Source organism: Thermothelomyces thermophilus, chromosome 4 (assembly GCF_000226095.1).
Source record: "Thermothelomyces thermophilus ATCC 42464 chromosome 4, complete sequence".
Taxonomy (NCBI): domain Eukaryota; kingdom Fungi; phylum Ascomycota; class Sordariomycetes; order Sordariales; family Chaetomiaceae; genus Thermothelomyces; species Thermothelomyces thermophilus.
Genome location: NC_016475.1, coordinates 1375848 through 1403199, shown reverse-complemented (window position 1 = coordinate 1403199; position 27352 = coordinate 1375848). Strand labels below are relative to the sequence as shown.

General features: G+C 42.9%; 2 protein-coding genes across 2 annotated transcripts; one reads left to right on the top strand and one right to left on the bottom strand.

Moving 5' to 3' along the window:
* Positions 1–2816: 2816 nt before the first annotated feature.
* On the top strand, positions 2817–3308 carry MYCTH_2064854 (uncharacterized protein; the record flags this gene model as incomplete). The annotated part of the gene is made up of 2 exons (XM_003663891.1): positions 2817–3020; positions 3171–3308. Coding segments are annotated over 2 exons (342 nt in total), but the record flags the coding sequence as incomplete, so codon positions are not given.
* Positions 3309–5286: 1978 nt separating this feature from the next.
* MYCTH_2306185 (uncharacterized protein) lies at positions 5287–7044 on the bottom strand. The gene is made up of 3 exons (XM_003663890.1): positions 6733–7044; positions 6380–6671; positions 5287–6277 (listed from the first exon to the last, which is right to left on the bottom strand). The coding sequence occupies exons 1-3, from the start codon at positions 6874–6876 to the stop codon at positions 5757–5759; spliced, it is 957 nt and encodes a 318-aa protein (XP_003663938.1). The 5' UTR covers positions 6877–7044; the 3' UTR covers positions 5287–5756.
* Between the last annotated feature and the right edge of the window lie 20308 nt (positions 7045–27352).

Here is a 27352-nt window from a genome sequence, read left to right as displayed (position 1 = left end):
CTGATGATGTCGACCCAAATCACTTTAGTGTCCAAATGCGGGCCGAGCCCGAATATTTCCGATCTCCATCCTCCGTTCTTCTGTCTGCACTCCCACGTCCAGAGTTTGTTTACTAAACACACCCCCTCCCCCTCCCCAACAAAAAGAAACGAAGAACATGAAGAACAAAAACGGCTGACGGGGTGGAAGTGGTGAGGAGGGAGGATAGAGGGGGGAAGGGGGTCGACTCTCCACCACAGCACCTCTGCGTACTACACTGCTTGTACAGAACAGGCACAAGGTCGCAATCGTTGTAGTCCTTCGGACCCGGAGTATACAAACTCGGTCTCTGTGGGATGCGGAAAGCGAACTATCTTCGTATAATCCGTATCTGCTATTACTGCTACCATCGGTGGTGGAAGGAAGCGAAGGCTGACTGGGGTCACCCTGCAGAAAGATGTGGATGGCTGCAACCCTGGTGGGGCCGGGAGCCCTAGTGGGGCCGGGACCACCAACAGTTCCCGAAACAGCGCCCGGCAAGCCGCCGCATCTTGACTTTAGTGTAATCCGTAATCTGTACACTACGGAGTAAAGGCCCCTCCGCGGCTGCGCTACGGCAGAAACGGGTGGCACCCGCAGCGCCACCCGTCAGACAGACGCCTGCCATCCCAACGCTAATGTAGCACACCCGCGATGAGGGCCGGACCTACTTTGTACTCCTGACTTGTGTCTTGGCAACCTTTACCCACGCTCTGTACTCTGTAGTCCGTACCTTACTCTGACGTGTCCCGTCCTCCCGCGGTAAACACCTCCATTCTACACTTTCCTGTCTACCGTTGATCTCCTCGTTCTCGTACTCGATAGCAGGTATTTCATGAAGCATGATAAGAAACCCCTTCCTGACACCCCCATGTACACATCGTGAGGAAAGCTTCCGGCTCTTCCCCATGGAAAGAGATGCTACCACCTGATTCTCCATCCACCTTCTCTACAACTCCGGGCAATGTCAGGACTAGTGAGGCCCTAGGAGGTTGAAATTAGACTAAAGGGGTATAAGTTGCGCTCGCAGGCACTGAGCATGGCGGAAGCTACTCCGATGCGAAGCAGTAAGTGAGCGATCGCCACTAACATCGATGCGACTAGTGCTTACTGCACAGAACGTATCGTACGAGGCGTGGGGGTTTCGAGGAAGGCCGGGAAAGAGACAAAAGGGCAGGAGGAAGGAAGATTGGTAGTCAGGTACCTTAGGAAAGAGTTCGCACACTCCTTGGCCCTGTTCCTTCCTTCCTTGGCTCTGACAAGCAAGGGCAAGGACCAAATCCGGAGCCCGGATCGTTATCATCCTCCGCCGTTCTCTTGACATGTGTCGTTATCTCCTACTTTTGCCACTTGCAGCATCCTCGGTTGGGAAATAAGTGGCCGACTCTAAACCGCATTTTAGTCGTACATCACAGTAGGTAGTCTGTACATTGAGATCCTGATATGCGGGCAGGGATACAGATGTAATTAATTACCCTAGTTGAGTAACTACCTGCTTTTCTGACTATTACACGAGACGCACGCTAGCGTAGAACATCGCCCCACACGAGGCTACGTAGTGCTCCGTAAAGTAGTGCTCCGGGTGAGATGAGTGCTACGCAACGTAGCTTCGTGGGTTTCCGTGGGTTTCTCCTCGCCTAACGTTAACAAAAACTTACATACTGCCTGGTCCGTTTGACTCAACATTACCGCAGTATGTTCGGTCTGCGGCCTGTTTGCTTACCCGGCCCAGCGATGGCGTGATAAGCAGTCTCCCGTCTCCACTCCCCTCTATCTTTTACAGACCTCCTCCTACCTAGGTAGTCAACAGCCCGACCCTATCACACACGCGCACACGCACACACGCACGCCTGTCTCCACAACCTAAACAGGAAACTAAGCCCTGTCAAGCCTTGCGGCTGCCGATTCAGCGGTTTCCGCGATGCCGCTGTTTAGTTGATTTTTACGTTCAAAGTCTATGCGAGAAGGAAGGATCAAGGTGCAGATCCGCCTATGATTGGTTCGAAGATTGCGAAAGCAGGCTCCTCGGACCACGTTTCCGAAACCTAAGGTACTTCACCACCTCATCAGAACCTACATCAGCACCTACGCAGTACACGTATGTACCTTCTCCTGCAGTGGCGTGCCACAAAGTTCTCCCCCCCTTTCCCAGGCACCGACCCGGGGGGGGGGGGGGAGGATGCATGCATGGAACACAACTCCCAAGCTTTCCACGTCCCTGGTTAATTATCTCAGAATAAACTCTGGAGCCTTCACCACGTTCAAAGTCAACTTCGTAGATTATCATACGTAGAGAGAGCTAGATTGCAAGTATAATCCTTCCTCTCATGGATTATCCCTCATTGCTTATTAAACCAACATCCGGCCTTTTCTTGCAGTATTCTGCTGTCTTGTTCTGAAATGCGGTGTTCTATGTCGGGACCCTTGTCAGGACCCTTGCAGGGTGAAGAAGCTTACCCGTAACACGGCGGAGCTTCCAGGTAGCATGAACATGCTCGAGACTAACCTCTGCGGCTGCACCGCGGGCTGCCTGAACCGGGCCTTTCGTGGCATCATCTCTTTCTCGGTTCGAGGGAGGCTGTGCCGCAGCTTTGCTTTGGTGTGGCTCAACCGGTAAGCGCTGAGGTCAGACGTTAGCCAGACAGTTAGTCCGATAGGGTGAGGCCATATACCGGCTCGCCCGCGGTTAGGCGTCTGGAGAAAGCAAATAGAAAAATAGGGGGCTGCCGAGCCGCCACCGCCGCCCGGACATTGCGGTTTCATCAGGGACCATGAAAAGGCACCACCAGGTAGCGGGAATGGGCTCGTCTTCGAAACCCCTCAAGACAGGAACTTGGTCGCCCGACGAGGACAAACGCTTGCGGGAAGCCGTCGCGCAGTACGGCAACAGCTGGGTTGCGGTGGCAGCCAAGGTTGAGACTCGCAATGGAGACCAGTGCGCCAAGCGCTGGAACGAAAACCTGAACCCCGAGCTCGATCATAGCCCGTGGTCTCCACACGAAGTGAGTGTTGGTTGACGCCGGCGGCCCCCTCCCTTCTCCCCAGCTACGCGGGCACCACAACCTCCTTTTTCGTAATTTGGAACCGAGAAACTGCTTGGTGGTTGGTTGCATTGACGTCAACGGCGCCCGCTAACACGGTCAAACCCGCAGGATCGGCTACTTCTCCACCTGGTCGGCACGTTCGGCACCAACTGGAAATCCATCGCCGACAATTTCCTCGAAGGACGGGCGCCGCTGGCCCTCAAGAACCGCTATTCCCTCTTAATGCGCCGCATGAGGCGCAAACGCGGCGGCGCGAAGCCGCTATCCGGTTCCAGCGCGAGCGCGAGCGCCAACGCCAGCGCCAACGCCAGCGGCACCGCCACGGCGGCGTCGTCGCCGCTGCCGTCCTCCACTTTCGGTGCCCCGTTCGACTTCACAACCGCCGCCGCGGCCGGGCTCCCCACGCCCCCGAACTTCCCGCTCGAGGACGGCGAGTCGAGCGCGACCAGCCTCTCCGGACCGCAGTCGCTGAACGGCAGCACCGAGGGGGACCGGACGAGGTCGCCGACTAGCCATGCCAGTCCGGTCGACGACGTGGCGAACCAGTTCATGGTGGCGACCACGGATGCGGGGAACTCCAGGACCCTGGTTATTAGCGACGCATGCCCGCCGGGCAACCCGTCCGAGGCCGCAGATCTCCAAGGAGGGGGGGACCAGAGCGCGTGGCAGTCGTTTCTCAGCGGCGCGAATGCGTCCTCCTTGTCCGGCCACCAGACAGCCGGGTTCCACAGCAGCAACGGCAGCGGTGATCTGCTGCTGGACAGCGCCTTTAGCTCGCGGAGCAGCACCGCTTTCTCCATCGGCCCGCCCCTCGGTGACGGTCTCCCGGACCAACCACGGGCAACCCTCACCGACAACGACGGCGACGGCAACGGCAACGCCATCGACTTGACGCTTACCTGCCAGCGGGGGAACCTCAGGACGGTCGCGTATCATCTCGTGGATGCGGCCATGTCAGAGATCAAAAGGCGGGCGGTCGAAGAGGACCAGGTCACGCTGACGCTGCGGTTGAGGGCTGGGTAATTAGCAAGCACTCGGACCGCCGGGAGGACAGGGAGGGAAGGGAGGGATACCAAGGCGTTTAAATATAATGGATTTTCCGGGGTGGCGGATCCACATGCGGTATTCCGGGTAGATTGTCTCAGAGGTCACTTGTGGGCGCCGTTCGATCCGAACGAACGCGGCCGAGGAACATGGGGAGCACAGCGGCGTTACACAGGAAGACGGAATGGATGGTTACACGAACGTATATGAATTATTGGCGCCCTAGGTTGCATTCTTTCTTTCTTTCTTTCTTTTTTTTTTTCTATTTTTCTTTTCTTAGAAAGGTACTCTGGAGGTCAATACAACGCACGAAAGTCCAACTGCTAATTAGATGGCGTTTGCTGCCCACCCTCCCGCAACACCATGCGCCAACTAATACCTACCACCTTACCTGCAACCTACATACTGAAGAGGGGCAAGTTTCCGTCCTGCATAGGGTGTCATGTCCTGCATCTATGTACGGATTACACGAAGATGTTCCACACGCGATACTACGTACATAGGTACATACCTATATAATGGTTCATCGCCCGGCCCGGGTTATACAAAAGTCTGGTGGGGTCTCCTAACTGCCGATGCGGTCATATCTGAGTAAGTACAGGTAACCAGAGTTCGGAGACGGTGCAGCTGACTGAAAGGGGGTTACACGGCATGAACATCCCTTTTTTCCCCTCGCTGGTTCAAGACCTCTCGGAGAAATGCGCTTGTAAATCGTCAGGAGGCCCATCGCCATATCTCGGCGACTGCGGAGCGCAACGGAAAACCGCTCATTGCGTCGCTTGCTTGCCGATTTTCTCTCTGTCCGATGTCCAATGCCAATCCACATAAGTAGTACCTCACCTTACCTACGCTAGGTAAGGTAGGTACATGTCTATTAACCTATACTTAGTTGCCCAGCGGGACCGCTGCCCTCTCGCAGCTACCCACTACCTATCCTTGAACAATTTTAAAACTACCTAAGGAATGTTTCCTGCCGACAAGGACCAATATCTAGAATTTGGGTCAATCATAAGATTGCCAAGCAACTCACATACTATGAACCACCAGAGAGGGGTGAGAATTCGGACACAGATCTCAACATTCTCTCTAGTAGTCATAATATAAGGGCTCTTGGCCGGCTGGGTTAGTCGGGAAGTACAGTACTCAAAAGTAGGTGGACACAAGGCAACCATTAAATGACCGGGCCGTAAGTTGGTATTCGAATTGGGAGCTTGCCGTAGTTCATCTTATGATTCTAGCTCCCCTGCTACTTCTGAAAGATTTAGTCCACGTCATGCCAATGACTTAAACAGACGAGGCAACCTCCGCACTGTAGTAAAGGAGTGGCTAGGCGGAGGGATGCATGACTCGTCTCGACATCACACACGGCAGGTTGTTATATATTGGGAGGCATGAGCAGTCCGACGGAAAGGGGGGCGGGAACATCGTTGTGTATATACTTGTTTCCATGAAGCAGTCCACTGCCCGTGGAAGCCGTACAGCAGTCAGGCATTGCTTGTCAAGCACGCACCCGGTTCTCCCGTTAGCTCACCATGGAACTAGCTAATGGCATGACGAGAGGTATATCTAAACACGCGCCCAACATCTAAGCCACGTCCGTCCACTTACGACGGACGGACGGACGGACAGACGGACCGACTCCAAATGGGTTTAGGCCGCCGCTCCAGCTCCCGCTCCCGCGATAGCCGCGACGGCCGCGGCGGCGGACCCGAGGGCCGAGACCATGAGCAGGTTGGGCTCGCCGGGCTTGTTCTGCGGGAAGCGGGCGTTGAAGCCGATGACGTCGCGGGCCTTGACGAAGGTGGCCGGGGTGATGCCGAGGCGGGCGGTCGACACGTGCCAGCTGACGCCCTCGCTGCACGGGGGCGTGGTCAGGGAGCCCGAGTAGATTTGGAACGCGTTGGCCTTGAGGACGTCGACGACCTCGGACATGACCAGCGGCGGCGTCGTCGTCTTGGTCCCCGGGACCGCGATCTTGTCGACGACGGAGAAGATGGTCTCGAGCAGGGTCGTCGCGGCGACGGCGCCGGTGGCCGGCGGCTTGGCCTCTTGCCGGCCGAAGACGCGGGAGCGCTTGGAAGGGGCCGCGGCGCTGGTGTCGGCGATATTGATGTACGTGCCGATCACGGCGATCTCTTGGGCCTCGGACTGGAAGACCATGTGCATCTCCACTAGTAAGGGGTGTTAAGTTCAGTCTTTCTTGCTTGCTTGCTTGCTCCGGAAGTGCCGGCCCGGGGGGTGCGGGGAGTCTTGGTGGGGAGGAGGAGACGTACTCGCTTGGCTTGTCCCATTGTCCAGGTGCTCACTGGGGAGATGGAAGTGGAACTGCTGCAGCTCGAACTGCTTGTCGCCGACCTTCAAGCTGCCCCCCTGGGTGATGACCTCGACGGTGGTGCCCAGGTTCTCAAACTCGGCGCCTTCAGGCATGTCGTTGACCGTCAGCTCCACATCGGATCCCTGGAGAAGCTCGAAGACGCCGTCGACCATGTCGATCGGCGACTGGCGGGTGCCGGTTGCGCAGGCTCCGTTGGCCGGGGAGTCGAGCGCTGCCCAGTTGAGTGGTCCCTGGTATCAGTGTCAGTTTGACGGCCTCGGTCGACCGGGAGCGGGGGAGGAGCCGCCGTACGATGGTGCCGGTATATCCGAACTTGCCGACCTCGACTGTCCCGTCCTCGGCGCGAGGGCTGAGGAATGTCCCGTGGGCACAGGATGCGTAGGCCGTTCGCGTGGCCCATGCCGCCAGAAGGAGAGCTCCGAGTGTCAAACCCATGTTGAGAGGAGCGGTACAATACGATGATTTGATGGACAGAATATCCAGAACAGAAACGTGATGAAACAATAAGTTACTTAATAGAAAAACATATACAGAAGCGAAAGAGGTTCCAGACCTTCGATCAAGCGAAAGAGAATAATAACCAAACGCCACAAGAGAAAGAACACCGTACGATTCATGATCTGATTTCCGGCCCAAATGGAGTGGGAGAGGATCGCCTTTGTACACTCGGTAGACACGGCCAACCCGGTGGCGACCCCGAGTTCCCGGTCTGGGGGAGGTCGCTCAGGGGCCTGCCTCCTGGCCGTCAGTGCTTTCCCTTAACCCGCAAAGGAACTCTGAGCATCTCGCCTGCCGTCATGGGCGCATCGCCAAGACGCCTTGCTAACGGTATTTTGGAAGCCAAGGCCGCTTGGGCCCCCTTATCTTCGGAAAATTTCTGGCTTCATCCCTCAAGCCAAGAAAGGGGTCCGTGAAGCCGCGACAGCCAAGCAAAATGCGTAATGCCGCACCACAGAGCTTGGCGAGCTTGGCGGGCCTGGACGTGTCTGGGGAAGGGCCTCCTGGGGCTGGCCAAGCGATGCGGCTCAGTCGGTAGTTGGTGTGCTATCGACAACGAAACGAGGATTGCAGAATCTCGACCTTGTGATATAAAGGTATAGGGAAGCCGCAATTGACTAAAGCGAGCTTATCGAGACCGACTTCCCGGCTTTTGTTTAAGGTTGTCTCGCGAAAGTTCAATAGCTCAATCATCGATGCTCTGGTCTGACTCGTGCCGTTACATAGGTAATTGCCAAGAAATACGGGGTCGTGGAGATTCTCATCATCTTGCACTGCCTTGCTCACCCACACTTTGCCATTCAATACCCCGGAGAAACGCCAGGCACCTTTCCACGTCAGAGGTCCCTGGCAAGGGAGCGGGAGTGTTACATTCCGAACCGTCCGCGCTCGGTTGAGCTTAGGTGGTAATGAAACAAACCGCCCGCGACATGGCGCTCAATACTTCGTATGGTTAATTAAGGCTTAATCTGGCGCTCTGAAACAGCCCAAACGAACAGCACGTTACCCTGGGAGACATCGGCAAAACTTGCTCGTCGTCGTTAGTAGGTTTCCTCAGATGTCGAGGCACGAGAAGGGGCTATTGGTTGTTGATCTGGCCAGCGGCTTAGAGGTTTTACTTTATGAGATGCGAAACCGAATATAACTCTGAAGTGTGGGTGTGATGCAATATGTATTCAGTGAAGTGACGTACACAGTACGGATGTTCTGCTTCTAGAGAAATAGGGCTGGGAACAGCGCCGCATGGAGACGAGGAAGGGAGGACCCCCCCGCGCCAAGACAATGAAGAAGGGGCAAGAAGAGCGGCCGCCCCACGGGTCCATTCACCACGCTTCGAAGGTTTTGCGCCAACAAACCATCAAACTCAGCAGCTCCAGCGGCATCAGCGGACGGGGTTTGACACCGAGCCTGGCTGGTGAAATGATGGTATATCCCCATGCCAAAATTCAGAAAGTTCAGTAACCTGCTGGAGTTCGAATTGGAACGCCTCCAAAGGCGCAGACAAACATCATTTGCCCGCAGCAGGGTCCTGACTGACCTCGGCCAGACGGCCGACACAACCGAAAGAAACCCTGCCGTGACCCGATTTCGAACGCCAAGCAAACCCAACGAAGCTTTCTCGCATAAAGGCGGTTTGTTATTGCTCAGCTCCAGTCGAGTCTATAAATGGCGGTCGCGGCAGCAAGCAAACCCCGTCTCATAACCGGGACTGGCACATTTATTTTGTGTTGGAGATTTAAATGGTCCGACATTGATTATATAGGAAAGGCATTTCTATTCTGGTCTTGGGGTGTCGCTGCCCGTGCCAAAGGTGATGCCACGATGCTTGGTCATCTCGACCTTTAAGTTCCCCATGCAAAGCCGCTGACTCACTGTGACCGCCAAACGCCAAGTCCTCTTTTGCAGTTTGTTAGGCCTGCACACCCCCTTCAAATACGGCTCGAGCCAGAAATCAGGGGAAGTTTAACATCTAGTTCAACAGTCAATATTAACCCACCATCTATATACATGCAACAAGTATATACATAGATATCTATATACTTCAAGACTCGTAGGTTCTTACTATACTACTAGTTTAATGATACACATATAAGTAATTATTATTATTATTATTATTAGTCCTACACCATCATACTAATAAGTATGCCAGAGCCTCTCTAGTTATATATAAAGGAAACTATACCTAATAGGCCAGATAAAAACCTCTGTCCCTCCTTTAACGCCAGATCCAGAATATTAATATACTATAAAGAAAAGGAGAAGTAGCTAGAGTAGCTCTAAAGAAGCCTTCCTTCCCGGTCTAACCTCCTTATAAGGCGGTATTCCGGGAGCCTCCCTAGGTCCATTAGCTACTATAGAACCCTCCTTGCCAAACAATAGTTATAGGCCCCTATACCCCGTAAAACGAGGTCTAGGTCCCTTTACGACCGTATTTCCTAGGATTCCCATGTTCGGCTTCTTAGTAGGTTTAGGCACTAAATAACTAGGTGCTTGACAGTCTCCCTCCCCTAGTTATAGGTATAGTAAAAGGTACTAACCCCTAGGACTTAAACCTTAAATAGGAAGTTATAGAGGCTAATAGCCCCTATATAGGCCTATACTAATAGGGAGCTCTAGGCCTTTGTTAGGCCCTAGTACCTTTATAGGCCTTCCCCTATAAAAACTAGGTAAGGGGGGTCCTTATCTAATATATACTATATCCTCTTACTAGCTTGGTTAGCCTTCTAACGGTAGCTCTAGCTAGCTACTATAGCTAGTTCTATAGCCTATAGCCTTCTTTATAAGGTCTATAGGGGGGGTTAACCCCCTCTATAGCCTTCCTAAACCTATTACTGGACTATCGACCTTATTACTTTAAGGGCTATAGGCCTTGGCTTCTAGCCCTTTGCCCTAGCCCTTCTCTTTTAGAACCTCTGGCTTAGCCTATTATAGGCCTGCTAGATAAGAGCCTTTATAGGGACCTAGGAGGCCCCTAGGCCTACCCTAGTCTATAAGAGTGGCTAGTTAAGTTTAGCTTTAAAGTCGGCTAGCCTCCTATTAAGATAGAGGTTAAGGGGCGGTACCTGAGCTTCCGTTTTAAGGCACTAGATAGGGGTAGCCTTATAGGCTCCGGTAACTACCTAAAGGGCCCTATATTAGGCCTTTAATAGTTCCTTAGCAGGGCCTTCTAGCTTACCCCCTAGCTTAGTAGGCTTATAGAAGTTCGAGGCCCTATAAGCTAGGGCACTATAGATATACTTAGTATAGACCTCGTAAGCCCGTAGGAGGCTAGGACCCTAGGTCTTTATAGCAAGCCTAGTTAGGGCAAACTCTTAGGTTCTTAGCTTCTTAGCTACCTTTATATAATAAGGGCCCTACTATAGCCTCTAGTCTAGCCAGATCCTAAGGAATCTAGCCGACTTTAAAGAGGCTATAGTAGTAGTACCCCCTCTAGGCCGTAGGAGCTCTAGCAGTCGCGACTATTATTTCTAGCCCCTGTTAAAGTGGATAAGCTCGTATTTTTCCGGGGCAAAAGCTATACCCTAGGTCCTTACTAACTAAAGGTAGGCCTTCTAGGCCCTCTATAGCTAACCATTATAGGCCTCTTCGGCCCTCCTAAAGGCTAAGAGGTTAGTATCGTCGGTAAAGCCTATTAAACTAACTATAGGGCTAGCCTAGCGAATGGCCTAGTAGAGGGAGGCTATATAGAGAATAAATAGTATAGGGGAGAGGGATAACCCCTATAGAACTTTAGCCCTTACTACTATATCCTCTATTTCCTAGCCATTAAAGTAAAGGATAGCTACCCTATCCTATAGCCACTCCCTAACCTAGACTACTAATCACTTCGGGAAGCCCTAGCTCTGTAAAGTGGCTAGTAGCTAGGTATAGTTAACTATATCGAAAGCCTTTAAGATATTAAGCTATAGGAAGGAGGTAGCTACTTTATACCTCTAAGCCTTCTAAACCTAAGCTATAACAAGCCGAATAGCTAGTTCTATAGACCTATATTCCCGGTTACCTATCCACTCGGCTAGGAGAAGCCTATGGGCCTCTATAACGGCCGTTACCTTCCAGGTAACTATAGCCTCTAGTACCTTACCTACTATTAGTAGGAGCGCTATAGGCCTATAGCTACCTAGGGTAAAGTAGGCTTATAGGGGTTCGCTAGGCTTATAAAAGACCACTATCTTAGCCCTTTTAAACTAGGCTAGGAAATAGCTAAGCCGTAAGCTCTCTAAGGCTAGTTTAGCTAGTATCCGGTAGAACGGCCGCCTATAGGCCTTTAGTAAGCCTATAAGGAGGAGGTCCTCCCCTAGGGCCTTCTATAGGGCCGCTCTAGCTAGTACTACTCTAACTTTGCCTACCGTAACCTCCTAGCCTATTTCGAACTTTGGCTCCTAATGGTCGTTTAGTTCTAGGTTATCAATATCTAATAGGTCTACTTCTAGGTTCGGAAAGAACTTATCGGCCAGGGCCTTAGCCTTCTATTAGTAGGTTATAAGCCTTCCTTCGAAGGCTAGGAGCTTTAGAGGGTCGACCGGTAGGTAGCTTTATAGCCTTGCCTACTACTCTAGCCTCTATAGTAGGTCCGGCCGGTTAATTACCTCTTATAATATAGCTCTCTAGCTCTTAGTCTTTATAGCTATAATAGTCTTAGCCTGATCCTATAGGGCCTGCCGAAGTGCCTCTTATATATAGGGGTTTAAGGTGCCCTTATAAGCCCTCTCTACCTCCTTGGCCCTTTTCTAGGCCTCTCGAACCTCCTTTGTCTACTATCGAGCTCGTTTACTACCTGTACTAGCCTTCTTTACTAAAGCTAAGACCGTAGCTATTTCCTCGAGGGCCTCTATAAGCCTGTCGAAGGCCTATAGAAGCTCCTCTAGGCCCTAGAAGATAGGCCTAGCTAGGGCCGACGCCTACCTACTAAGCTAGAGTAGGAGGTAGGCTACCTTGGCCCGCGCGACCTCCTCGTCTAGGCTCTGCTAGTCCTACCCTTTACTAGCTAGTATAGGCCTATTAGTCCTCTAGAGGGAGACATTTAGGGCCTATAGGTAGTAGTCAGATTTCCTACGTTCTACGATATCCCTATAGGTTGCTTCTAGCCTAGCTAAGGCCTAGAATAGGTCTATCATAGAAGGCTAGCTACGTTAGTCCCCCTAGGGGGCCCTAGTAACTTAGCCGTAGGGTATATATAGGTCGAGGTCCTATTAGTCTATAAGGCTAAGAAGGTCCCTAGCCCCTAGGCTAAGCCTATTAAATAGGTCCTGGACTAGGTAGTAAAGGTTAAAGTTACCTATAAGAACTAGGGGGTAGGTTAGCTAAGGTAGGGCTAGCAGGTTCCGTAAGAGGGCCTGCTCCCCCTTGCTATTATAGACTAACTAGAGCTCGAACCCCCTCTCTTATAGGGCCGGAAAGGTCACCTTATACTAGTTCTCCTCTGCCGAATAGTCCTACTAGCTAACCGGGAAGCGCTTAGCTACTAGAATAGCCGCCTTGCCCCTAGGCTTGTAAACTAGGTAGTATTTCGAAGCCTAGGGGTAGTATATTAACCTTATAAACCGGTTAATCTACAGTTCCTAGATAGCTAGTAGGTTATATTTAGCCTCCTCTAATAGAACCTTAAGGGCCTGTTTATTATCTTAGGTATTCAACTAAAGGATCTTAATTTATATTCGAGGTAGCTAGAGTAGAGGCTAAGGGTATAGTAGTTAGCTCTATAACCGTTACCCCTTTAGCCGGTTACGAAAAGGAGGGGGTCCTAGGCTATAGAAAGGAGATATAGGTCTGTCGGGTGTCGAATAAGGCGCTCCTGGCCGCCTGTTAGGCTAGGGTAGGCCTCCTATAGGGGCGTTTAGCCCTAGTTTGATAGTAGTCGTCATCTTCTAGCTAGTTACTGAACTCGAAGGCTACCTTCTAGTATAGTTACTCTAGTGGTTAGAAGGTTTAGGATCTATACTAGTAGGCCTCTCTAGCCCTTTCCTAGGCCTTGACTTTCTTCGGGTAGCCCCTATATTAGGCTATATGAGGGCCTTTATAGGCTATATACCTATAAAGGAGTTAGTTAGAGTAGGTAAGGCACTAGGCCTCCCTAGCCTTCCCCCCTTCCCTATAGGCCTTTATACCGTAACGGCTATAATAGGCTAGCTATTAGTAGTACTACTAGGTATAGCTAAAGCTCTAATACCTATAGTATTACCTCGGCTCTAGAGCATCCTAGTAAGGCTTGTAGTCTAGTACCTAGGCATCCTAGACTATGCCCTTGTTATAAGCCTTCTAGGCCTCTTTAAGGTCTTATAGGCCTAAGAGTACTATGGCCTACTTTCTCTATAGGCTCTTTAGCAGCCGGAACTTAACCGTTTCGATCAAGTGTAGGCCTATAGCCCCTTTAAAGTCTTGTTTGCTAACCCCCTATAGCTCCTCCTTCTAGACTCCTTTAGCCAGGACTATATAGGCCTTACTAACCTCCCTAGCCTCCTCTCTAAAGGCTATAGCCACCTATTGCTTATTAACTAAATACTAATCCTTAGTAGCCTTATCCTTAAAGACTACTATCATATCCCTACTTAGGAGCTTCCTAGCCGTAACGGCTCCCTAGCGGCTAGAAGCCCTATTAATTACTTAGACTATCTCGGCCAGGGTTCGGGCTTTAAGGTCCTCCTATAGGCTTATATTCTGTATCGTAACCTCTTACGAGGCCCGTAACGGCACCGCCTTAGCCGATGGTAGGCCTCCGTAGGGGCCTATTACCCCCTATTATAAGCCTATAGCTACCTATGCCTAGGTAGGGCAGGGGGTAGCCTTAAGGGCTTCTTTAAGCCCCTTTTTAACTTCCTTAGCTATAAGTTCTTATATGTTCGGAACTAGGCCTATAATAGTAGTCGTAAGGCCCCATAAGAGCCTATTAGCAAGGTCCTATACCTTATCCTATTTAGGGCTTAGTATAAGGTTAACTAGTTATATAATAAGACCCCTTAGCTCCTTAATATCTAGGGCAGGGTAGGCCTATAATAGGCCCCCCTTTGATTAGTTCGAAGCTATAGGCCTCCCTACTTAGTAGCTTGGCGTTAGGCCTTAAATCGACATCGCGTTCAGGGGCGCTAGGTAGTCTATATGGTGAAAATTTTGACGGGCGTACGAGGTGTGGTCAGATTACGGTCGGGTCTGGTTCCTACACCTGCGATGCCTGTTACACACCCGTAACGGCTCGTACACAGTTGAAAGTGGTACCGTTAGATAGCGTTTTTCGAGAGCTTTCTAGCGATGGTAGTTTCGTATATTTTGGTAGGGTATTCGCAAAGATACAAGAGAAGCGCTTGTTAATTTCTTTTCTATATATAAGTAATATATATAGAGGTATTAATAGTTAAAAAGAAATACCTACCTTTTGGTTAGAAAGATGCTAAGGAATGCTAATAAGAAGTGTTTATACTGAATATAGTTATAAGCTTAAATAAGTATTTAGGAGGCATTAAGAGTAATAGCAAGGAAGGAATAGAAAGAGTGCCTTATTAAACTATCTATAAAGGAGGGAAAGAGCGATATAAATAGATAAAAGAAAGATAATCTGTATATCTACAAGCTTATGAGGTAGCTTATATTACTTGTAACTAGAGCTTTAGAAGCTCCCTAGCTTCTAATATACCCCCTAGTTAAGTATAGTAGTCGCTTTAACTACTTGTTATAATATTATTTCTAGTATTATATCCTATATTATACCTTCCTTAACCGATCATTCTAGGCATTTACCTTCTTAATTTAGTAGTTTTAAAAGAATTAAAGGTATTTAAGCAATTCTTTTAAAATAGCAATTTAAATACTATTACTACTATAATAATATATCAAGAGGGCCTGCCACTAGGCTAGTTATCAAGAGAGGTAACACTATTACAAAGGCCTTTCTAAGCGAGTTTACACTAACCGCAGGGGCAGGGGAAGTCAATTGTTCTAGGGCCGGCGGGCTGCCTATTCGTATCCCTCCCGGATCATAGTTATATAGACTAATCCTTAGGGAGGAAAACCTCTCTTTCGGATCCATAGGCTAATAGGTACATCTTATATTATAGATTGGCTATCCCCTCTTCCCGGCCGTACCCTGATCATGCCTGTCATAGCAGGGTTATACCCCTTAGTACCTAGGCATAGGCCCTCCGGCCGCCGCAGCCCGGCCGTAGGCACGGATCGGCTTACGTTCGTAATAACTTACTCTCTCCCTTAGCAGGCCTATCTATAGGCCTATAGGCTCCATTAGAATAGCTTCATTCCGGATACTTATTTAGTAGTAGCAGGTTGCCGTTATTTTAGCGCTTTATTATGGTAGCTTTATTTACGATTACATATAGAATAGGTAGGTACTAGGCGCCTTTGTTTTTATATATGTATTACCATTATTATAGTTACTATTCGAATGTTTTCGTCTGAAGATTCGCTTTATTATAAATATATCTTATAGTTACTATAACGTTAGAAAGGTCTCTGCTATAGCGACAGAAATAATATTTGACTCTCTTAGAGGGCCGCTCTTTGCTCTCGATTTCCTTTTAATCTTTAACCTTATCTTCCTTATATCGTTCGCTCTTTAGCCGCCTATAATTTAATTTTTTTAATCTTTAAATCTTTATTCTTACGTCTATAGCAATATTATAGAGATTTAGTAGCTTAGCGTAGCCGACTTACTGCTATATATATAGTATTTATATAGTGCTATTAAGGAAATCAAGGCAAACGATAAGGTCCCCCTTGATATTTAGTATACGTATCTTACTACTAGCTCGTTTAAGTGTTTTTAGTGCTACTAGGGCCACTAGATGAGCTGCCTCCTAGTAAGTATACGTTTTAAGAGCGATTCCCTAGGTATTAATGATTGTTTAGGCTGCCGGTGCTATGACTAGGGATATAGTTAATCTTATAATTATGATTTGGTCTGTCTATAAGGTCATTTCGGCCCTAAAGCCGGATATAGCCAATTCTAAGGATTTGCTTACGCTTAGTAAGCGCTATTACTACTATATTACTATACTTACAAATGATGTGGCTATTACCTTTAAGGTAGTTAAGAAGTATTATTAGTCTAATATAGGCCTTATTAATAATAGTAATAAAAAGATTACTTCTATAGGAACCTATTTATATTTGCTTACGATTTGGCATAGATATTAATATATTTATGGGAGTAATAGCTAATATATAGTAAGTTCATAACTAATCGTAAGTAGGCGATCGCGGCCGCTAACCTACGGCCTAAGTTTAACGCTGGTATAATATATTTAGTCGCGTTTCGGTCTAGCTAATTATTTACCAATATAATATAGGTACTATACGATCTCGTAATCCAGTAGTATTTACCATTACCTTGCCTAGAGCCTATTAATAAGGGTTATGTTACTTAGCAAATAGCTAAGTATAAGTTTATAACCAAACTAGGCACACTTATAATAAGGGCCCTAGGTAGTAAGGACAAGGTAGCCCGATTCTTAGGTAAACATATAGCAAACTTAGAATTTATTTTTTATAGTAGGTTTTAATAGGGTTTTTAGGGTAGTGAAATGTTATCCTATTTTCATTTTTTTTGATCATATAAAGTAAATACCCTTTTAGCCCTAAATTAGTATTATAGATTCGCTTTGCCGGTTCGTAGTACCTATAATATAAATATTTTTTACTAATTTTAGTATCTCTAGTAAGGCCTTCTTTGCTATAGTTTCGGTATAATGTTAACTTAAAGTATAGCTCTCCACGATATAGCTTAGGGCCCCTCCTAGGGTACCCTTCTCTAGGCCTTTTCTATAGTATTTCGATCGCCGTCTCAGGGCGTATTACTATAGTAACACGCCACTCTACCCTACGTCCTTTTCCCTTAAAATATATATCTAGGCGTTTTTCGTAGGCGCCCTCTTCCTAACCTCTTCTCGTGCTTCTCTGTATCGTGTTATAGGCGCTCTATAGTCGTAGCGCGCTTTCTGAACTTGTATACTTCACCTTATATATTAGTAATGTCGTCTTTATTTACCTACTGGTTAAATTTAAAGGGCTATCCCTTCTACTTTACTAGAAACTAATAGGTCTTGTCGTCGGCCTATTCTACTAAAACTTCTTTGACTTCTTACTTATCATTATCTTTTAACTTAGGTATTAGTATCTATTTAGCCTTATCCTAACTATATAGGTACTATGGTTTAAGTAGGGAAATAGGGAAGATATTATATAATTAGGTATACTACGTAGGTAACGCTAGCTAATATACTAGTAAACTAACTAGGTCGAATACCTAAAATAGGCCGATAAATTTAGGGGTTAATTTTTTTAGTATTTTCAGCTTAAGATTCTAGGTCGAGAGTAGGACAAAGTCGCCTCTCCTAAATACCCTTCCCTAATGCCTTTAGTTATAATAAATTTTATAATTTTAGACGGCTTCCTCCTAATGCTCTTCTAGTTATTTTCGTAATACTTGTAATTTTCCGATTTGCTCTACTATATTAGGGTAGTACCTCCCTTTTAGCGAATCGTCCCCGATTTATAATGGAATCGTAGGGTCGTAGCCTATTAATACTCGAAAAGGGGGTAGTCTGGTAGTCGTATTAACTATATTATTATATATAAACTCCGCTTCTAGTAGGATTCGTGCCTAAATTATAAGGTTTGCTATAACAAAATAGCAAAGGTATTATATAAGTGTTTAGTTACTTTGCTCGGTTTAGCCATCGGTTTAGGGGTAAAATGCTATAGAAAGCCTTTTATTAACGTGGTTTAGGTAGCAGAGATCTACCTAAAATTGTAAAGTAAATATAGAGCTATAATTACTTATATAGCCTTCTAGTATACTATATTTAAGTTCAATCTCCTTATAAATTAGCTTAGTAAACTGCTAACTTGTAATGTCTAAGTTAATAGCAAAGAATCGGTTTATTTTAGTATAGTAGTCTACGACTATAAGTACTATATTCTTTTCTTCTACTTGGAAATTTACTATCGGAAAACCTATAATCATATCTATACTAATCTCTTATTAGGGTCGGTTAAGGATTAGTGAGGATTCTAAGCTACTATAACCTTAATACTGTTTTAGCTCATTCGTTTAGCAAATATAGTAGGTTTAGCACTAATGCCTAACATCTCTTACTAGGCCTTGCTAGTTAAACTTTCTTTAGATAAGTTCATTAGTTCTTTTAGGGCCAAAGTGCCCAGCTCCAGCATTATTATAATGTAACTAGAGGATTTCTTACCTTATAGTTTCTTTTATAGAAACGTAAAGCGCTCTCTTATAGAGTAGCTTACCACCGTATCCTAAGGACTATAGTTCGGCTTCGCTAGTACTTTGCTAGCCTTTTATTATATCCTTTTCTAGGCCTTCCCTTACTTTCTAAATTAAGGGGTCTGATCTTTAGAGCTCCAAAATATACTCCCTAAGTATTTATAACGGCTAGATAGCAGAAGCTAATTCTAGTCTTACCGCCTCTTTAGCCTATCTTTATAATATAATCAGCTTTCTTTCGAGGTATACTTATTCTATATTATATAATCCTTTTAGATTAACTTTCAATAACTAGATTCTAATCTAGCATTAAGAAGATTACGAAACTCTCTATACTTCTTACGCTTTTTTATAGTTTACTATCTTCTTTTAGATTATAGGTAACTATTCTTAGTTCCTAAAAGGATTATCTTCCTTATAATCTGGTCTTCTTAAAGGGCTATCCATAGGATTTTATTTCCTAGGTTAGTGCTTAATAGTGAAATCGAAGCCTAATAGATATATATACTATCTAGCTTAGCGACCGTTAAGTTAGGTCCATCTTATAAATCCTTATAAATTATTATAGTCCGAATAGACCGTGATTTCGTAGAGATTTCCCATTAAATAGTATTACTAGTGCTTAAAGCCTTCTATAATTGCTATTATTTTCTTATTAGGGGTGTTATAATAGTAGGCTAGTCCTAAGAACTTAGCTAACCAAAATGTAATAGGATGTTTTCAAGAGTCCTCTACTTATTATAATAAGATAGCCCCTATCGTAAACGTAGAAGCGTCTATTTCGATAGTTATTGGCTTTTTAGGATTAAAATGCTAGAGAACTAGCGCCGATTTGAAGTGGTTTTTAATTTTTTAAAACGCTCTTTGCTCTTTAAAGTTAAACTAGACTCTTCCTGGTTTCTTCCCCTTTTCTAGCCCCTTTAGTAGACTTGTTAGGGGGTAGGCGATCTATGAAAGATTACGAATAAATTTCCAATAAAAATTAACAAATCTAAGAAATACCTAGATATTATAATAGGTCTAAGGTTCTAGCTATTTCTCTACCGTTTCGATTTATGCTAGGTCTATTATAATCCCTTACTAATTTACTATAAATCCGAGGAAGTTAACTTGGTCCTTATAAAATAAGCATTTACTAGGTTTATAATATAGCTATATGTCTTATAATCGTTCGAGGACCTTTTAAATATATTTTATATATATTTTATGGTTAGGTGAAAAAATTAAGATATTATCTAAATAAACTATATAAAATTCGTTAAGTAATCTACCTAATGCTTAATAAATATAATTCTAGAAAGTGGCTAGTACGTTTATTAGGCTAAATAGTATAACTAAGTACTTAAATAATCTATAATAAGTCCGAAAGGCGGTTTTCTACTTATCCCCTTCTCGTACTCGAATCTAGTAATAAGCATCTTTAATATTAAGCTCAGTAAAAAATTAAGCGCTAGAGGCACGGTTAAGAATCTCTAAAATAAAGGGTAATAGGTAGCGATTCCTCTAGGTAATCTTATTAAGTCCTTAGTAATCAATATAAAGATAAAGGCTTCTATCTTTTTTAGATATAAATAGTACTAGACTAGCTACCAAACCCTTAGAAGGTCGAATCCTCCCCTTAGTAAGGTTTTTATCTAAGTATTCCTATGGTATACTAAGTTTATACTAGGATAAGGGGTAAATCGGTCTAACTAGAGGAGTTATCCCTAGTTATAGATCGATCTTATAGTTAGTTACTTTAAACAAAGGAAGGATACTCGAATTTAATATATCTATTATGTCGGCAAAGTCTCGTAGCTTAGGGGGAATTTCTTCCGGGTTTCCTAAGGGTTTCGATTCTTCTTTGTTAAGGAATAGATCTATAGGGACATCCGAAATAATGGTTAGTAAAAAGACCTAGGCTCCCCTTTAGCAGTCCTTTTCCATTCTTTTAGGGTGCTAGAGTCAGGCTGTCTCGGTTTCTAGTAGAAACTACTAGCAATTCTCTATCGGGAATAATAAGATAGTAAGATCGCTAAGTACAGGCATCCCTAACAAGACTAGTAAGGTTTCGGCATTATAGCTAACAGTAATATAAGAGTAATTATATTAACATATAATTCTATATTCATCGCTTAGTATGATTAGTACTTAATATACCTTATAAGATACTATAACCGTTTTATTAAACTATCGAATCGTAGGTAGAACATAAGCAAGTTGTTTTAGTTAGTATTTCTAAATAAGGTCAAAGTCTATAATATTTACTTCTATATAAGAATCTAGGTCTGCTATCGTCAAAACGCCTTTATATATATTTATTATAATAGCTATATATATATATTCCCTTTTCAGGTTATCCCCTATAGCCATTCTTACGGTATTAAGGTCTACTATAAGCGACTCCTATTTCCCTAGCGAAAATAGCCTAAACCCTAGTAACTGGGGTATTAGCCCTATCGGTAAGAGGTAACCTACGCCATTTTTAGGTAATCTCTTATAAAATATCCCTCCTTTCTATATTGGAAGTACAAGCTACTATCTTATATCTCAAGAGTAGGGGTTAACGTAAAGTTTAAGGCGCCTTATAGGGCCGATTATAGCTTTGTCATAGGTCCGGTTTAATAGTAGGACGATAACGTACGGAAATATAGTATATTAAGCATATAATATAGTTAATCTTAAATCGGTAGCGAAAAAGGGGTAGTCTAACTACGATTCGGTCGCTAGAAGCTATACTAGATTTATAACGCTAACTATACTATTCCTTCTTATATCTCTAGGCAGTAGGCGTAGTAACGGTCGATATATTGAATAAGAAAAGGCGATAACTTGGTATAGAAGCTTAAAGCTTAGCTTTTCTTATCCTAGTAGGGAAATTACGCTTTAAGGGATTTAAGGTAATAGTAAAGATCCTATAGGAATTAACCGTTTTGTTAGTAGGCTAAATTTAAAGCCTTAGCTACTTAGAATACCTAGTCTATAAGGTTAATCATATAAGCGTTTGTCTATTCTTTGAATAAAGTCTAGTTATTTTCTAGCTAATTATACTCCTTAGATAATACATTCTAATAATAGTTATACTAGTAGTTCTAAGGTTACTTGTCTATATAATTAAGGGTAAATAGAATATAATTTTATAATATCTTAAACTACTTAAGGTCTCCCCAAAAAGCGCGTTATAAATCTTAAAGCCACTCTTACTACCGCTAGTAGGTCATTATATTAGTAAATCGAATTAGATTAATAACCTTAATAGCCTTAGGATGGTATTCTAAATCGTTAGAGTTAGAGGATTTGATAGGTAACTAGGGTCGTTTTAAGACCTTAATATAGTCTAATAGTCTTAGCTTCTCTAGTAAGAATTTTTCCTAGTCTTATAATAACTATAGCCTTTCTAGCTCCTTGACCTGGCCTTCTAGATTCTAGACAAATTTTTTGTAGTTAGGGCCTTATACCAAGGGCTCCGAATCAAAGGGTCTTAGGACGTAAAGAGGGGGTTCGGAATAGTTTTATAGCCGATACTAGGCCAAAAGAGTCTTACTCTAGCTCGAGGGTTCCTCCTCTAGTCCTATAGGTATTAAACGGCTAAATGACGGTATTATCTCGATTGACAAAGGGTAAGAAGGATCAGAAACTGTCAGGAGGGCCTGCCGCTAGGCTAGTTATTAAGAGAGGTAGTATTATCATAAAGGCCTTTCTAAGCGAGTTTGTATTGACCGTAGGGGCAGGGGAAGTCAATTGTTCTAGGGCCGGCAGGCTACCTATTTGTATCTCTCCCGGATCGTAGTTATATAGACTGATCCTTAGGGAGGAAAACCTCCCTTTCGGATCTATAGGCTAATAGGTATATCTTATACTACGGATTGGCTATCCCCTCTTCCTGGCCGTGCCCTAATCGTGCCTGTTATAGTAGGGTTATACCCTTTAGTGCCTAGGTGTAGGCTCTCTGGCCGCTATGGCCTGGCCGTAGGCACGGATCGGCTTGCGTTTATAATATAATAATAATACTAATAATAATAGTAATAATAACTATAATAATAATAATAGTAATAATAATAGTAAAATAGTACTCTTTATATTTAAATTAGAGAATAGCTTACTAGTTATATCTATTATATCCATTATGGCCTTGATTAAGCTTAGTAAGTCTGCTACTACTTCTGGTTTAGCTAGGGCTACTATAGCTAGTAGGCTAGCGCTTACTCCTATAACGCTTTAGAAGCATAAGCGTGCTAATGGCAAGTTATTATAAGTGCTTCTATTTTACCTTATTTACTTGATTTTCTTTAATTCTATTGCTAGTTTTACGATTTTCTATTGAATCTATTGATTTTAAGCGATTCTAGCGATTTATTGCTATTTCTTTATTATATAGTTTCGCTTTATAGTTTCCTAGTCGAAAAGTCGACTTTAATCATAGTTTCTAAGCGCTATATTAATCGTTTCTAGGTCTTACAAGCTAATAGATTATAGTATAATTAATGCTCTTAAGCTTTATAAGGTCCCTTATAATATATATATATACTTGGCATTAGCTAGTCATTCTCTTAGTAAATATTATAATCATTCTAGCCTTAGCTCCTATTACTACTATTACTATTATAGTAGTTATAAGTGTTTTAAAATATATATCCCTTATTTATTAATAACTAATCGCTTTTATTATACTCTTACTAACTAGAATATTAATCCTTCCTTTTATATTAAAGCGACTCTAACTTTAATTAAAGTACTATTGGAGGGTGCCAAGGCCTTTATAAGTATCTAGACCCTACCCCCTATATACGAGTATAATATATATGCTAACTTATATATATAGGATCTTAACAAGTTACGTATAGTCCTCTATAGCGACTTTAAGCATACTAGGGTTTCCCTAGACAAGGATAATAAGCTCGAGGGAAATACTTCGGAGCTCGTATACTTTATAAGGATTAGACAGTCTATCTTCGAGATTTTTCACTAGGTCGATAAAATTAAGGAAGAGTATACGGCTTACGCTAGCACTAGTAAGGACATGTTAGCTACTATCGAGTAGCCGGCTAATAGCTAGGATAAGGGTAAGGGCAAGGCGGTTAATAATAATAGTAATGCTTAGATAGAGTAGAACGTTTGCTCTAGTGTCTCTAGAAGCTCGGGATAGCGTTTTAGATACTAGTAAGTACCTTAGTTTGTTTTACTTTTTCTTAATTTGACTAGTTTTCTTTACTCCTCTACTTATATAAGCCTATAATTAATATTTTAAAGATTAAGGAACGCTCTTTATCGCTTGAACGCTTATTAGCTAAGTCGTTTTATAAGCCTATCTACTAGTATTTGACTAGTTAGTAGGTATATTACTTCGAACGCTCCTTTTATAACTTCTTAGTATAGCTATAAGTTATAGATATCTATATACCATGGGTAAGTATTAATACGTTCGTTTTCCATAACTACTAGTCGAATAGTTTGCTAATTATCGTAGTATATCTTCTAGGGCTTTCTAAGATTAAGAGTAATATCTTCGAATAGCCTTTTAAGCGCTATAGTCTCTCTTACTATAAGAGAGAGCGTTAAAAGTTCTACTTTAGTACTAGACGTTATAATAGTATTCCAATATAATGCTTTTTATATAATAGGTCTTCTAAATAGGAAGATAATATACCCTTATAATAAATACTATATGTCTAGATTGTCTATATACGATACATTACTAGCTATTAGGAGTATTAAATTATCTGGCGCTTACTCTCTATTATACCAAATTAATAGGTAAGAAGTTCTATATAGATATCTTATAACTTGTCTTACTTTTAATAAGTAGTCTAGACTTAAGTTCGTCAGGTATTAAGATAGTACTATATAAGCGTATACTATATTAGGTTATAATATTACCATATAATATAGGATTAAGCTAATAAGCTCCTAATACTCCTTAATCTATATATTAATAGCTATCCCCTTAAACTTCTTAAGTTCTTTATAGCTTAAAGGAGTTAGCTCGAACGCGCTAGGTACGTCTAACCTAAACTCCTTTACTACCTTTTTAATATATTAATCGTGGATAAGCTAGACTTTATATATAAATCTATCTCGAATTACCCTAATCCTAAGAAACTAGCTAATATCCCCTTACTTAGAGACGTTATAATAAGCTTTGATTCCTTCTATTATACGCTTAGCCACTATAGCGTTCTTTTAGTGGAAAAAGATAAGGAAGTCGTCGATATAGAAGACGAGTATAACGTGTTTATCTTAGCTTAGAAACAGATACTTCTCCTCCCCTAAAGGCTATAAGCTAAGCTTAGAAAGCGTTTTATAGAACTCCTTATACTATAGAAGCGGCAAGTCCCTTAAGCTATATAGGGCTTATAGGAATTCTATATACTTTCCTAGCTATTTAAAGCCCTCTAAAAGTTCATGGATAATAAGGTCGTTTTCTAGCCTCTCTACGTTAAGGAACGCTTATATTATATTAAACTATTTAACTTTAAGATCGAAATATACTATAAGCGCTATTATCATTTAGAACGTTTATACTACTAGTATAGTGGTATATGTATTCTCTAGACCGCTCGTATCTTATAGATCGCTATATATATATATCCGCGACTTGTACTTCTTAAGAAATCTATCCTTATTAAACTTATATACAAATACCTACTTTAATAGTATAGGATGTACTTTTGCCTACTTGTAGGGGATGACTTTCTACGTTCCCCTGCTTTCTAAGTTACGTATCTTGTCTCTAGTAGCTTCTTTAAACTATTCTCCTGATAGGTAGTTATATAGGTCCCTCTAGTTATTAGGTAGTTAGATAAATTCGTTAATATACTAATATAGCTTATTTAAAGATACTCCTAGGCATATAGTATCTTTCTACTATATTATAGCTACAAACACTATATATAGTGTTCTTATACTCTAGTCGTCTAGGCAAGCTTCCTATCAATTAGGTAGGTAAGTCGTATAAAACTGCTAGAACTCTAGAGTAGTAGTTTAAAAGGAGTAGTTATAGTTAACTCTTTCTCGATAGTATAGTCTTTCGCTTAACCGTATAGGAGCCTATAGCTATAAAGCCTTCCTCCTACCTCTACCTCTCTATATAGGAGGTTACCGATTTGTTTCTCCTTCGTCTACTTGCTCTAGAGGATACGCTAGCTAATCTAGACTTTGCTTAACGTCTTATTCCTCCTAATCCTATGCCTAAGAAGATATATCGGTAGTATCGTCCCTAGCTTCTAGCTCTTCCGCTAACTCGTTACGTGTATTAGATATATCTATAGAAGGTACTTCTCCCTCCTATAGGGGATCTTCCCTGCTCTCCTAAGTCATTAGTTAGCTAGCTAGAGTCTTAGGAGACCCTAAGTCTAAACCTTTATCTTAACGGTAAGCTCCTTTTTCTGCCGGCACGGAGTATACTAATATAGGCTTAGGCGTATATTTAGGGGTTAAGAGTCCTCTAAAGCTTTCTATCTACTTAGTAATTCCTTTAGTTACTCCCTCTTAAACTATAGGTAATTAAGAAGCTATTAGTTTGGCTATAGGCTACATTTCTAAGAGCTACTCCCTTACCCCTAAGTCTTGACCCTATTATTAAAGAGGTTCTTCTATTGCTAGACTTGTCCATAATAAGGTTTAAGTTATGGTAATAGAGTCCTATATAGGTTAATAGGTCTACTCTAACGCTCACTAAAGAAACTTACTATCCTAGGAATCCTTGCTAAGGTTAAAAAGGTCGACTTTATAGCTTGAGATAGTGACTAATTACTCCTTTGGTTATATCTCCTCTAGGTAGAAGAACATCTTCTTATTAAAGCGAACGTTATAAGTTATAATGACCCTATCAAGCTCAGATATCTATATACGGTAAATATTGGATATATAATGTTCTATAAGATACCCTATTAATCTATATAGTAATACCTTAAAGTCCTTTATATACCTATTTACTTCTCTATCCTTATAAAGGATATATACTCTATACCTATATATAAAGATACCGCTCTAATCTAGGCACAAGTTACTAGTTATTATAATAATAAATCTAGGTTTATATTAGTAAAAATACCATTTAAACTAGGAGTAAAGTATTTTATTAAGGCTCTTAAACTTATAAGCTTTACTTAGGCTAATTAAATATAGGTATGCTATAGCTTATATACTTTCTAACTAGAGCTTTTTAGGCAGATTTACTCCGTTTAGCATCTTAATTAAATATGAGATTAGTTCCTACCCTACTTACTTAGCTAGTCTATTCGGTTTATAGGTATATAGTAGCAATAGTTTAAGATTAATACCGCTCTCTATTAGCTATATTTAGTATTACGAAGGCGCTCGCCCTACGAGACTAATCATTATAATGTTATTATCCTACTTAATCTTATAGATAGCAAGCCTGTACTAGCGTCTTACCTAGCTTTCGAAGTTCTAAATGACTCCTAGGATCTCCTCCGATGTTTTCGTCGTTAGTAGGAAAGAGAATAGCTTACTACTATACTCGTTGACGATTATAAGTAACTAGCATGATCTATTAATTGCTTCCAGAAAGTTAAAAAGATCCTATATAACGCGCTAGAACAGACGGGCTAACTTTTGCTTAGGTAGTCTCCTTAAGATAATCTTCCTAGTATAAGTATAAGTATAGCTCTCGCACTTAATATACGCTGTCCCTTTGATCTTAACGTTCCTAGCGTTATTAATAAGTGCTCTTAACGCTTCTAGACTAAGGTGTCCTACTCTTAAGTACTAGAGTTTCTCGGTATCCTCTCTTATAATAGATAAAGCTTATATATATAACCTCCTTTCCTATATAATAAATATACTCTAGAAAGACATTCGGGTGTTAACTAAACCTATATTACTAATTATTATATAGCTTAGAAAGCTTAGGTAGTAGGAAAGTGGCTTATATTTAAGGAGCGTAAGGTTATACATATATTCTAACTTTCTAAGAATAATATTCTTCTCTAGCGTTCTATACTATAATAAGTAATCTAGACTATAGTACTATACTCCTACCTTAAGTAGTAAAGTCTCTAAGATGATATTTATATGGAATCCTTTGACGATAGTAATATCCTTAAGCATTAGACTCTCTATATATAGACTATATAGTCTGTCTAGAGCATTCTCGATGATCTAAGTTTCTTTTCCACTTATAGGAAATATTATTATACCTACTTCTACAAACTCTAGCTTATTAAGCTTAACGAAAGACCT